This window comes from Podarcis bocagei, assembly GCF_964188305.1.
Source record: "Podarcis bocagei genome assembly, chromosome: 8".
Taxonomy (NCBI): domain Eukaryota; kingdom Metazoa; phylum Chordata; class Lepidosauria; order Squamata; family Lacertidae; genus Podarcis; species Podarcis bocagei.
Window position 1 is genome coordinate 50,145,598 of NC_138133.1, and position 14,928 is coordinate 50,160,525.

Consider the following 14,928-nt stretch of genomic DNA (forward strand, 5'->3'; position numbering starts at 1 on the left):
CTGCCTTAATTTTTATTTTTTGCTTTTGAGAGCCATTTTGAGCACAAATATTTTAGAGAAATAAGATGAATCCCTAAAGCAATCTTTTGATGTCAAGGTAAAACACCATGAAACAGCATCCCAGAATTCAACCTTGTGTACAACTAACTCAGGCTGGATTTTGATGCACAAAACAGTCACTTTTCTGAGCCAGGAAAATCTACTGCTCTGCCCTTATTTAAGGGAATGGCACATTCCTATGTACAGTTACTTGGGAGGAAGCTTTATTGGACACATAGAACTGTAGAGCTGGAAGGGACCACAAGGATCATCCAGTCCTCACTTCAGAGAAAAAACAGATGTAGGATTAGGCACTATATTATGAATGCTTAATACTAAATGTTAAGTGAATACATTTTGACCATCACAATACTATATTCACTTGTTTTCAGTATTTTTGATCATTTTCCAAGTTACATTTCCTACATTAGCATTCCACAGCTGGTGCTCTCCCCTCCCCACACTTAATTGTGGGGCTGTATTACCTCATCTGTACATCAAAATTAAAAAAATGAAACTTCTAGTACTTTTTCAACTTTGATTGCTTGCCAACTTCTAAATCTCTCCAGCCTCTGCTAATCACATGTTTAAAATTAGGCTTCTTAACAAGTTTAAATTTGGGCTCAGCAGTGCTCCAAGCTATCGCTTCCCCTTTCCATTCAGCCCCCAAAACCATACCCCTGGAGAACTTTTCATGGTGACTTAATGCCTCTATTTCTGGGTTGGTTAATAACAAAACAACAAACACAAAACTACCCCCCCCCTCAAATCTAAAGCATGAACAAAAGGTTTCATGGCACTGGATGTTTATAAGACATACTAAACACAGATTGTGCAATGTATAGAAACAAAAGAGCATTCTGAACCCTTTTAAAAAGTATCCCAACTTAACCATAGGACAAATAATTTAACTTTAGAACAAATAATTAGTTCCACCATGTAATGATTCATTTATTCATATGGCACATAAAATTCACACCGCATACTTCACTATGTAAACAAAACTAAAAAGCAAGCAAGCCCAATCCTATATCCACCAATTCACAGCAACAGAACATTTTCTGGGAAACTTTCCCATTCAAATTTTTATGAGCAAGCACTTCACTGCTTTTGATAGTCAGCTGATGGGGGGGGGAGGAACTTGCATTTTAATTTTTAAAAGATGAGAAGTGCAAGATAAATGAATATAAAGATTAAGCCCAAATTTGCTTTGAAAGGAAAGGATATTATATTGTATATAGTTTAAAATTACTAACTGAACAAAGAACATTGATATGTTGTATGAGTAAAGCTTTCATTTTGAAATTGCATTATGCTTCTCTTGTTAAAAGTTAGAAGACTAACCTTCCTGACATTAGCCACTTAAGACGATCCATTAAGGATTCACCGTTACTCAGACAAATATGACAAGATAAAGCATCAGAGAGATAACTCGGGCAGCCTAAGGTATTGTCTACTATTGCAAGTTCTCGGAAGTATCCTTCACTCTGAGAAGGCACATTTGTATGAAGCTCTCTGCAACAGGCACATGGTATTCCACTGGGGTCACAGTCAAAGAAAAATAAATATCCGAACCATTTAAACATGGGATCAGCAGTCTAAGAGATACTTTGCTATATATAGGAATAGAACAGTTACTAGAATATGGGTGTTACCTCCATGAATGCCCCTTGCTAATTACTAGGAGCAGCACCAAAAAAGTCTGAGGATGCAGCTTAACATAGAAAAAATTAATACATGAGAAATAAGGCAATTATTTTAATTATAATTCTTTTTCATTACAGACCACTGAGGACATTCCTCTGCAAGAGTTTGTCACTGATCCAATTTGGAACACTTATATAAAATTTCCTCTGCTGTTTTCTAAACCTTAAGGTTACATTTGAGGGCTGCACGGCTGAAAAGGGTAGATTCCTTTCAGGAGTGAGACAGCAGCAAATCACACTGAGTAAGTGAAGTTAAGTATTTATTAGAAGAAATAGGATCCACACAGGAGTGCCAGGCCGAATGAGTACAGAAACTCTTCTTCAGTAGGCCTTGTCCCTCCAAGGCAGCTGTGGAGACTGAAGGCCTAAGTGGGTTTTTCTCAAGCAATCTGAGACTGCATCTGTGGGTCTGTCTCTGCTCCTCCCACTTCATGCCTCTTTTGGTCCTGGGGAGACCAGGGGGAAGGGAGATCTTGTTGCAGCAGGAGAGGGGGACACCTGTGCTTCTTCACCCACTTTAATGATCTCTGTCTCTTGGCCTCCCACATCCCACTTTCTTGGTTTCACTTCTATTGCTGATTCAAGACTACTCCCTGCCACAGACTCTCCCTCCTCACGTTAACTCTTCAGCTTCCAAACCTCCTCCCCCCCCCTCAGTCTTCTCCCTCTGACCGCTCATTGTTGTCCCACCACCAATCCCCGGGCTCTGAGCCTTCTTCCCTTGGGGGTTCCCAGGCTGGTTCCTTCTACCATTCCTCTGTATCCAACCAGTCCATGACAATACCTCAATATTTTCATTGGAGTCCGATTGTGTCTTTTTTGTAATGTCTGAAAAACATTAAGGAATCCAACGGCACCTAAGAAGCACACCTGAACATCACAATGGTTGCTCCTTTACATACATTTGATGGGCTTTTTCAAACGCAGTTAAACATTACAGAAATGACATGGTGGGTACCATAGTAGAAATACAGGGGAAATAGACCCTTAGGGCCTAACCAGGTGTGGCTATCAGGTGCTGGAACTTCCCCAGCAGTGTCCAATAAGAACAACATCATTATGTGCGCTCATATTTTGAAGGGGGGGGGCAATTGCCAGAAAGACAGGGGTTGCCAGCAGTCATATAGTCACCTGACTTCAGGTCCATGAAATATAATATGAAATGAGAACTACAATTTTTTTTTCTATTTTCGAAACTCCTATTTCTGTTTGTGTTGCTCATCAAGTCACTGGTACCTCTCCGATTTCCCTGACCTTCATACACTATCTTTTGCCCCTTGCATCCATATTTTATTTCATTTTTTACTGCAAATAGAACTCTTATAATTCAAGTTATTCTGTTTGGTGTTTCTTTGATACTGAAACCAAGAGCAAGAAGGAATGCAATATCCCTGAAGCTTACACAGAATTAGACGGTCGCAGCAGTTTGGTGGAGAAACATGCCATTCTATTTTACAAGTCACAAGGGTAGGCTCAGAAGCAAAAGAATGCTAGAGTTCCTCTAGCTGCTCAGGAGTTTATTTTAAGCAAATGCTGCTTAACCCGTACGAGCTGAAAACATTTATCATGGTGTCAGTGATGCATTTAAAATCATCATCATCCCTTCCCAATATTAGCTCACTCTTACTTGGAATAATCTACATTCTCCAGTAAGCAATTTTCTGTGTGTCGCTTTAGGATACAAACTGTGCTGTCCCTTTTGACTTGTCATAGCACTTGTGTAAAACTGAAGGGAATCAGAGCAACAAAACCAAATTACACTACAAAAGGAGAACCTTAAAAGAAAAATCTCCAATACAGTGGTACCTCGGGTTACAGAGGCTTCAGGTTACAGACTCCATTAACCCAGAAATAGTACCTCGGGTTAAGAACTTTGCTTCAGGATGAGAACAGAAATTGTGCTCCGGCGGCGCAGCAGTAGTGGGAGGCCCCATTAGCTAAAGTGGTGCTTCAGGTTAAGAACAGTTTCAGGTTAAGAACGAATCTCCAGAACGAATTAAGTAACCAGAGGTACCACTGTAGTTCATTTATGTAAAATACATGTAGCTTTTCCAAGCAGATGGAGACAAAGACGGCAAACAAAAAATGTATCCAATGTCTAGTTTAAAGAAACTTGATAGACAGCAATGGATCAGTTGTAGAGCTAGTGGTTTACCTTTTTTTAGAAGGAGTAAGCTACACCTGCTGAAACTTAGGCCCCAAAGCTGGGGGTGTAGGGGCAAGTTGCCAATAAGAGGAGTAAAGGAAATGAATTGTGCACATTCCTCCATTAGCTGCATGATCCATCTCAAAGGTTAGATCCATTTTATCTTTGCAACAACCCTGTGAGGTAGGTTATGCTGAGGGAGAGTGACTGGCCCAAAGTCCCCGTATGATCTTCTTCACAGGGTGGGGGATTTGAACCCTGGTCTCCCAGGACAGGTTCTGGATCTAAGCCCTGGATATCACAGAGGTAAAGAGTTGCTGGTGATAATGTGAGTGTAGGCATCATGTTTTGTCCCCATGTACATCAGCATCTCTGCATGAGTGCAGTCCTGCTGAGAAATCAAAGGTGATATTGTTCTATCTAGCAAGGATGGGGGACCTGTGATCCTTCAGATGTTGCAGGACTACAACTCCTATCAGCCCCAGTCAGTATGACCAATTGCTTGGGATGATGGAAGTTGTAGTCCAACAACTTTTGGAAGGTCACAGGGCTGATGTCCTTGCCCTGAAGGAAAGTAATACAAGTTAGCATTTAAAAATCAATCAATCAAATGAAAAGAAGAAGGAGGAGGAAGAGGAGGAGAAGTTCAGTAGAGATGAATAATTTTGCTAATAAATTCACAAAATTGCTTTCATGTTAAAAGAATCCTTTTCCTGCTAAGGTTTCAGTCTGGCCAGGAAGCCAATTGTGTGAAAGAAAAGCTATTAAGTTGCAAGGTGCACTTTTATAGTCAGTGGGTCACCAACACTTGTCTGGAAAGAGCAGGCTCTTTGATAAATCCTAATTTATAAAAGGCCAAAGTGCTTAGGATTCATACGGAATCACATTATGCTGCCATCTGTTATTTGCAACTGTTAGAGACAATGGATCATGCACTTTCCCCAGGCTCTCTCACACTACATAGAGAGCAATGCAGGTAGTGTTTTGCTATACTAGCAAGAAGATTATTAGTACTCAGACACTTTAAATAAATCCAGGTTAATTGAGAACGAACAGTGCATCTGTTCCGGTCTGCTTTCAGACTACTTCGATTTTTCTGGTTTCTTGCAGTGAAGGAGCCCCCCCTCTCTCCCCACAATGCATAGAGAAAATGCTTTAGCATTATAGATGACTTTTCAGTGATTGTACATTATGTGTAATGCACACAATAGGTATTTGTTCGCAATGAACCGCTAAGCAGTGAGCCTCAGTTCAGCAACAGCCGCTGCCTAGTACCACAATTCAGTCACAGTCCGAGAAATCTATGATGTCAGTTGCTTTAATAGGCCAGGCTGACGTGCCTGGCACTGACTCCCAGACATGAAGCGCTTCTGGTTTCCATGGGGAAGATTGCTGACTGAGGTATTCCAACCACACTTCCTACCAGCATTCTCTAGACCAAGGCGTGCACACATACACATCTGAGCAAACATTGAACAGTATGACGTAACCTGACACCATAGGTGTTTTCAATGCCTGCCTTTTAAAAGCATCAGGAGTCCCAAATCCATTACAGATTGAAACAGCCATTCAATTCAAACAGTTCCTTCCCCAGTGGAATTAATATTTCTGGGATCCAAGGGCTGTATCTGGTCTCCTTTACCAATGATTTTGAAAGGTGGCTGGAGGAGAGTTGCGTTGCTACAACAATTTACAAACAGGGGAAACAACCCCAGTGAAGACAAAGTTGTAAGGGGAGAGGAGAGGAGAGGAGAGGAGAGGAGGGGAGGCCATGCTTCAGAGAGTGAACAGAGGTAAAGGATAAGGCAGCCTCTTGAGTAACCAGGTCTATATCTATCTATCTATCTATCTATCTATCTATCTATCTATCTATCTATCTATCTATCTATCATCTATCTATCTATCATCTATGAATGACATGACTTTATGTTTGAGTAGCAGAATCTTGAACTTGGCCCAGAAGGAGACTAGCAAGTTTAGGAGCTAGCAATGTAGCCACTGCACTCTGCACCAGCTGCAGCCTCCAGATCAAGCTTAAGGTTAGCCCCACATAGATTACATTGCAGAGATCCAACCTTGAAGTTCCCTGTGTGTGTGTGTGTGAGCCAAACTATCCTGATCTTAGCCACCGAGGAAACGGGTGCCTCTAATGACAGAACTAGATCCAGGAATTCGCCCAAACTATGCACCTGTTCCTTCAGGTTGCTGTCAGAATCATAGTTCAAGAAAGGAGGAAATGTTATGAAGGAGTGTCTGATAACAAGGAGTAGAAAAGACAAATGATTCCAGGAAGAGACTTCAGGGTTTATGAATGAAAGAACACGCAAGGGTAGAAATGTGAGGAGCAGGCAAGGGAACTGAGCAGACTTATTAAAAGGAAAGGAAAGGAAAGGGGAAAAAAAGAATTGGAGCAGTCTTGGGTTCAAAGCATTCTGATACATCTGGGGTACACAGATGTACTAGGCTCTGAAGTAGAGTGGACAAATAGAAGGAAGGTCTCCAGCACTTTTCCAGAAACAGAAGAGCAGAAAAGTGGGTGCATTTGCTCCATTTTCCAATGTGACCACCCTGGAAACACTTGGAAGAAAGCAGGGACTATGTAAGAGCACACATATTCCTAGTTCACCCCCAGAAAACGGCAAGGGAGGGTGGGGGGAGGGGAAGAGTAGCCTCAAGGGGGTAATTTCTAGTTCTATAATTTTATGCCCAAAGTTGGAAATGACTATGGAGGAAGAGATAATGGAGAGGTAGACACCTACAGATTACATAATAGGGGATTATATTTAATAGCAGTGTTAAAGGCTTGAAAACACTATGGCAAGCAAACAGACAAATGTAGAAGCAAGATTGGCTAGTTTTCTTTTTCCAGGATTAAGACAATCCTAGCCAGCTGGAGCCCAGCTGTTGGGTCTCACTCATCCTCCCTCTTCCTCCCACACATGCCCAGATCCTCCCTTCTTGTTCTTTTATGCTTGGCTGTTAAGTGATCCTTGCAGGAAGCAACCTTGGCTCACATAATTAGCTCCCTGCCAAGTTTTTGCCCTGACCCAAATATTATTCATTTGGCACAGTGATTACCCTCCTCTTCTCACTAGGAAGCTTCAGACACAAAGCAATATACATGCATACGAATCTGCAGTGGAAGCATGGCGATGCTGAAATAAAACACCAAATTCCTGTGTCCATAGCCAGCATTTCCCCCCCAGGTGGAAAGACTTGTCCCCTACTTAACATTCTGCCCTATAGCATTTTCTAAGCAGAAAAGCTTCAAGGTTCTAGCCTGCCTGGAAATCTATTGCTTAGGAATGCCAAACACCTGCCTAACCCCCCCCCCAATTAAAATGCTGTCCATAAAACAGTCCCCACCAATGCATGTGTGGACGAACATCTGTCTTTATCCCATGACTGCTAAGTTTACTCAGCAGTCTTTGGCAAGTAACTTTATCAAAAGCTTTTTGAAAGGGCAGATTACACAATGCCCACTAAATCACCCCTATGCTTATCATTTTTGCAGAAGCTATGCCAGCTCTTCTTCAGCAAGATTTGTTCTTAAATGCTTCGTACTTTTATTTTTAATTATGTTTTCCACAAGTTTTCCCAGAACGGACAAAGCACATCCAATTAGGATTGATGCCATTGCCAAGTGGTGCCTCCTACACCCAGCCTGGACAGCCCATTCAGCTGATAACGTCAAAAGCCACAAGACATCCAAGAGAATCAGCAGGGTTGTACTGCCCCCCCATCCCCTCTCAGCAAAGGTCATCCCATAGGGCACCCAAGGCAGCTTATTAACTTGCTTGCATTTTGGTGTAACAGGCTTCTGTTGCATGGGCAAATACTAATAATCAGAATGAATGATATGATTACCGGTGTACAGATAAATAGAAAGATGGCTATCATATCTCATCTCTGTCTCTTCTTCTCCATGCTAAACATACCCAACTCCCTCCAAAGTTCCTCTAAGGCTTGGTTTCCAGACCCTTGATCATCCTGGTTGCCTTCTTCTGCACATGTTCCAGCTTCTCAATATCCTCCTTAAATTGTGGTGCCTAGAACTAGAGAGTACTCCAGGTATGGTCTGACCAAGGCAGAATAGAGTGGTACTATTACTTCCCTTGATCTAGACACCATAGCACAGTGTGCCCAAAGTAGTAGTCCAATCCTTTTAGAAACTAGCTCAGCCGACAATGATTCATTGCAGCTCAACTGCTTCACTCATCAAATCTGTGTACAAAGTAGCATTCAAGCTTAGCCAAGTATAGCTGCACAGGGGGAAACTTTGAAAATATTCAGAAAAGCAGCATGTTAAGACATGTGCTGATCATGTTATTTCCACTGCACGCAGAGGCACTGTGCATCTATCACTCTCCATACAACACAAAGAAGTAAGCTTTATTCTTTAGGGTTGTGTTTGTTTTTTTTAAAATTAAAGAATAGCTAGGTTTCCCCCACCAATTTGGAAAAAACCCTAAAGAGTTTCAAGAAGAGCTGTAGGCAAGGTTAATGCCCTAACAGTAGTTCCAGCTACTCTGTAGGCTGAAGGAATTGCAACACACTGTAGTGTGTTTCTTTGTAAACAAGGAATTGCAACACACCGTAGTGTGTTTCTTTGTAAATAAGGCAGAATAGTTCCCCTCACCTAAAACTAATACTTTAAACAAATGATCTCACTGAAGTGTGATGCCGTGGTGGCACTCTTCATTGCAAAGAAGTAGGAAGAGAGCTAGATGCCTTGTGACAGAGCATGCCCCCATCTGGCAGAAAGCCCAGATACCATGGGATGGCTTCAAGCTTGTTCTCAAATTATGTTTGAGGGTTATAGTAAGGTCTGAACATTAAGGGTTTTAAAAGATTTAAGGGGCTGGTTTTTTTTAGCGTATGCATTCTAAGACCCAACATACAGAGAGATCTAGGAGATGGTTCTGGGGAAGAACTTCCTTCTCTTCCCCTCTAGCAGCTCTTAAGATAAAGAAGCAGATCACCTGGAGCTTGCTGTAGTCCCCACCACCATGGCAGTCAGATTTTAAGGCACTTGAATGGCACAATGGAAGAACCTAGACTTCACATGTAGCCACTTTGCCCTCCCTTTGAATAATGCAGCAATAAGCCACTTTGAGGGTTGTTGTTTACAGTCAAGCAGTATATAAACTGTACAAAATAAATAAAATGTTATACCAAAGACAGTTAAAGTAAGTTTGCTCAGGCTTATCCCAACTAGTTGACTCATCCATTTCATTTGGATTTTATGTATATTTTAATAAATTTGGTTTTATATGTTAACATTTTATCTTCACTGGAATTTTATACTTCAAGATCTTTACACAGGAAGTGGTCTGTGTATACATTACTTTAATAAAAACAAACAAACTGGGCAACAATATTATCAACTCCTTGTTCCCTCTTCTGGATTTAGAACTTGTATCCCTTTAAAGTTTGTCACAAGACGCCTGCATACAAGACACATATTCTCTCTCCTCTTCCTAGAGCAGCATCCATCAACCACAGGCACTGCATAGATCCACGTTGAAGCTCTACATGGGTATAATTTCTGCTTTTCTGAGGCAAGCAGAAAAAATGCATGACTGCTCTTTCAAGAGGTCAACCACACTCTTAAATCCCTAACATGGGCACACACAAGCCGGAAAATGCTTAAGTCAATCCACTCCATTTTCAACCTTGAGCTGGATCAGGAAACAAAGTTCACTTCTTTCAGAAAGCATATTGAGTAGCAAGTGCTCCTTTAATCATTTTGTAACATGGTTAACTCCCTGACACAGAATTTTACTCTTTAATGATGACAGACTTGGCATCACTAACCCTGGGAAAAGACACTGTGTACTGTCAAACAAGAGCAAACTCTTGCCTTTGAACTTCTGCAATATTTACTCTTTTGCATATATCCCATATATACTTCACGTTATGCACAATACTTTTGATCTTATTTCCACATGGGTATATAAGTTATTATATGTAGTGCTGGTCTTCTGTTTTTAATCATTCTAAACTGAACTGGGTAGAGACTCAATTTCTAGATTCCATTCATGGATTTGTATCTGCACCACAAAGTTACACTAATAACTTCTCCAAAGAATCTTGGTAACTGTAGCAGAAGAAAACACAGCAATCATAACCACGGGACTTCAGGAAAGGCCATGGCAATCAATGTTTTACAACTATTTTCTGCTGATGGTGTAGATGTGGTTTGGGAAGCAAAAGGAAAGAAATGTTACAAGTGGAATGTACGCAGGAACCACATAACAAATATAGCACACCAGTAACTGCTTTGAGTGAGTTCCCTGTAGTAATTGTATCATATAATGCAGGGGATTAAGATTCAGAAACTGAAGATAGGAAGAGAAAGTGCCTCTGATGTGGAAGATGAAGTTGCTTTTTATACTACTCATCTGAATTGCACCTCTGTATTGCTTTTTAGTTTCCTTGCAGAATCACTAAATTCATAAATGAGTTGTTTGGGTGAGAGAGAGAGCACATTATGACAAACACAAGTAACATTATCAGATGGTGATCAAATTATAAAGGCCCTCAGAGGTACTCTTTAAATTGCAGTTAAAGTCTAATAGTCTCTCAAGAAAAAGCCTGCCAACTGATCCATAGAGCCACTGAGTGTACGTAGTAGGAAACTGGCCTCTGATTGCCCCACAATAGATGTACCAGTAACTTTGGCAAATTTCGGTACTGTAAAATGCTAATAGGATTTATTGTTGCCAGTTGTGTTCCTAAATAACACTTTTTATTTAAAGATGGGAGACTGCAACTCCCATCACTCTTGACTACTGGCCATGTTGGCTGGCGCTGATTGGAGTTATAGTCCAACAATATTTGGAGGACAGTAGGTTGGGGAACGCTACCCCAGGTCCCCGTCCCTTCAACCCCTACCCTATAATTATTTTTCCTTTATAAGGAGAGGAAAAAAAGATATAGTTCACATATTGCTGAAAACAGGAGGCTACTATTTAAGAATGAGTGGAAGAGTTCATATGATCATAACTCAGTGTGGTAAGTCGTGCTATGAATGTGCTTATAGCCCCTCCCTAAATGCAACTCTTCAATTAATTATAGTTTCCCATTTTGTCTGAACTATCGTTAACTATAATTAATGGAAGACTTCCTGCTCTGTTCACTTGCTTGCACAATGGGAGGATCAAAAGGGCTGCCTAGGTGATTCTGAGGCTCATTCCTATCTTGTCTTCTTAAGCAGAGACATGATTGCCCCAGTACACTCATTGTTGCAGGCCAAGGGACCTTTTGGAACAGTGAAGCAAAAGGACAATGTTTTGATTAGAATTGCAGTCTTGACCCAGTTTTAAAAAGATATAAGAGAAAGGAAGCTTAAATGCAGCTAAGGAAATTTCAAATTATAGCTGTCACTTTATTTTTTATTTTTTTAAAAAACCCTGCACTAAAAAGGGGCCTAGTGAGCCTTGAACAGAGGGAGAAAGAGAAATGAAAAAAGTCCCCAGGAAAAGCAACAGACTGGCCACAACTATTTATTCCAGACAACAGGGAACTCTTAGAACTCAGCAGAAAGGGAAGGCATGCATGAACTTGCAGCGATGTCATAGGTTAGACTAAACAATAGTTGTTTACAAGAGAAAGTAAGTTTTTTAAAAAATGATCCTGATTGGCATCCGTTCCAAGTCCACATGCTTATTCAGAAGCACGTAGCACTGCTGCCAGGAACAGGCATAAGTAGGCTATCATGTGGCTCAGTACATTTTCAGGCATGATGTAGTTGGGCACCTGATCTTTTTTCAAAACAACTTTGGATGACTGTTTTGCATGAGACTTGTACCACTTTTCTCCAGCAGCTAATGAAGCTTTCCTAGTTAAAATCACGATTTAGCAGTTTATACTGGTGTGTATCATCAGCTTGTAGGAATTATACAGCTCCTTTTCTGCACTTATTTTGTTAAAGTAATAGTCACCTTTGCTGTCAATTTTGCTTTCCTTTGCCAAGCAGCCAAAAAGCTGGCGTAATTGGTGGGCAACTCAGTCACCCTTTATTTTGCAGTTCAGAGCCAAAGCCACACTTACCAGCATAATGCACAGGGATTTCTATCTTCGGCCCTATGACGTAATGTCCCTCCTCCAGACTGTGAGCTGTAATTGTGGTCCACTGTCGGCATGAATGAATCAAAAGGTAATCACTCTCCCTAAGACCTTCTATAGCTTCTCCTGCAAAAAAAGAAAAGAAAAAAAGAGAGCAAACAATCAATACCATAATCAACATGTAGAATACTTTCAGATACCACATACAATGCTTGAAGCTAATATATTATAGTATATTAGTATAGTGGCCAACTGGTGGATCTGTGAAATCCCAGGTGCAAATCTAATCTCTGCAATGAATTTAGTATGTGGTTTTAGGCAAATAGCTGCCTCAGCTTTTGGACTGCATCTGCATTGTGGGTCTACAGTGCCAAATTCTCACAGGGTTACAGCAAGATTTATTGAACTTAATGCAAACATATATATTACAATGATACTGTTACTTTTTAGTTCTGGCCTATTGTCATTGCCATTTCAGTGTCTGGCAAGCAGGGCAAATCCATCCATCTTCAATTTCCATTGAAATTCCTCATCTTTCCCTACTCTCTCCAAAGCAAAAAAAAGGTGCAAGCTGTGCCTCTTTTATAGGTTTCAGGAATATAATAATGATCCTTGGATTGCTATGCTGTGTTCTGAAGCCAGCTTTTGATAGGTAAACAGTGATGTAGGGTGGAACATGTTCCATAATGACATTTCCCCCCACAGTTATATTTTTCGGTGCAGGGATCTTTTCCATTTGTAAAAAACAACAACCCATTTCATAAAAATTAATGCCATCAACAAAGGACCATGTCAAAGGATGCTCCTGTTCCCATCACTGGAGTTGGGGGTGCAGTAATTGTGCCCCTCCACTGGTAAGGAGATGCCATTAAAACACCTGATCCTATGAGCCATCCTATGCCATCCATCTGAGCCATGTGTCTTCAGAAATTGTCTACTAGTCTTTTACTTCAAGGCTACTATTATTCTGGATCCAACTGAATGCACATTATATGCTGAAATTACCTATGTTAACACAGAAAACATAATCATCTTGATAAATCATGGCAAAGTCATGCAAATTCCTAAACTTTAGTTTGGAAGAAACCAAGCAGGCTGGCACAGGCCTAAGTTAGTTGAAATTGTAACTTAGGCTGGAGCCAAACCCATATAATTAGAAACAAGCTATCCTGTCACAATGTTTTCTAATTCTTTTAATGTCTCTCTGTTGGAATGGGGCAGAATGGATCAAGATGTGTTAGTAGAACTGAGACCAAAAGAAATTTATTAATACTTCAATTTGGCACTGGTTTTCTGTAGACATGTTTTATGATTTCAGGAGGAAATTTACTGCATTTCCCATCCTCTCCCAACCCATCCCAAATTCCTGCTTTCTGATTCAAGCCAATCCTTTTGTTGTGAAACACCTACTGGTGCTATAGCACAATGTAATTTAGGTGCTTTGTAATCCCTCCTGTCTGGGAACCAGGTCACTGAATATTGCGCTTGTGGTGATTCTGCGTGACTTGTACCTCCTTCCTACTCTCCCTTCTTGGGTGGCACACTTGTAAAGTGCAGTCCAGGGCAGACACCCATCTGCCTACACGTAAGCACACTTTCTCTGCTACAGGCAGTGGAAAAATCCAGGATATGAATACCAAGGAGAGTCACACTTTGCTACACGATTCTTCTCTTTGGATGCTAGGGAAGCACATCCAGTGAGGTTTTCCTTAATACCCAATATTCTTTCTGCAACCAGATTGGTGAAGTGTTTTTCTGCCCGTAGAAAGAAGTATGCTGCCATGGCTCCTATGAATGCAGTTTCCCCAAGATAGTAGTCTTCCCTATTGTTCAAACCTGATGAAACTTGCTAAGACAGCAGGACAATCAATATGCATCATCATTAACTGACTTGTTTTGTTCCTCTCTGCCATGCATCTTTATTTCCTTTATTTTACCTCCAACCCTGGAAATGGTTTGAATGTGTTCCGCATTATTGTATGTGGAGCTAAACCAGATCTGGGCCTAGTTAAAACATGACAGGAGACCACCTAACAACCTGTACAACCTCAAAACTTTTAAAAGAAAAACGAAGTTATTCAGACCACAAAATGCATCTGTTCAGAAAGGCATTTTAGACAATGTCTGTGAGTGAGTTTGGCTATTTTTGATGCTGTTGGTGAACTGTTTTCATTGACACAGTATGATTTTAAGTGTTGTTTAAATTATTGGTTTTTTAATCATTTTCTTATGTACACCCTGGAATCCTATGGGCCAGGACATGGCTTATAAATATAAATAATGCATCAATAATATAACATGCGAGTCATATACTCCTCACATCTTACAATACAGGCAGGCAAAAGACAGCTTGTTATTTGTAAAAGAAACTTTAGTAATGCCCATTTCTGTTTTAATCTTTCTATAAACCTCAGGAATCTTAATTCTTAGCACACTAGTCTGAGCATAATCAATTGTTTAATGTGGAGCAGCACACTGATAAGCACTCCCTTTTTCAAAATGGCTATTTCTACATTCATCTGCTATTATCAAGTATGAATGCATTACCAAAACAATTTACATCTCTCTGGTATCTCAGACATCCTCAAATCTTTCATACAAATATAGTCAATGTGACATTTAATTACTTTTTTTTTTTAACTCAGACATATGGCTCATGCACTTCAATACATGTTTTTATAGTCAGTGAGAAATAGCACTTCTTGCCTACAGGCTGTTGTGCAATGATTCAACTAGCTACTGGCATTTTGCTAGCACTCAAACGTGAAAGTGCAAACACTACTATATTTCTCTGTGTTCTCCTGAAAGTTCATTATTTGGATTTTGGAAATCTTTTTAGAACGTAGACAAGCTCAGGAATTGCTAAGCAATAACACAAACATGGATTGCATGCTATGTAAAAACTGTGTGTGTGTGGGGAGAACCATCCCAGAATGCCCTGTGCCAAAAAACGATGCGGCCTTTGTA

The 14,928-nt window shown here is 40.5% G+C and overlaps 1 protein-coding gene across 4 annotated transcripts in view; it reads right to left on the bottom strand.

The window, feature by feature from the left end:
• The window catches only part of GAREM1 (GRB2 associated regulator of MAPK1 subtype 1), a 79,514-nt gene that overhangs the window by 45,909 nt on the left and 18,677 nt on the right, over positions 1-14,928 (bottom strand). For all 4 annotated transcript variants that reach the window (XM_081206790.1, XM_081206792.1, XM_081206793.1 and 1 more), the window contains one exon: positions 11,947-12,087. In XM_081206790.1, coding sequence (XP_081062916.1) covers positions 11,947-12,087 — 141 coding nt within the window. The remainder of the gene's footprint in view (positions 1-11,946; positions 12,088-14,928) is intronic.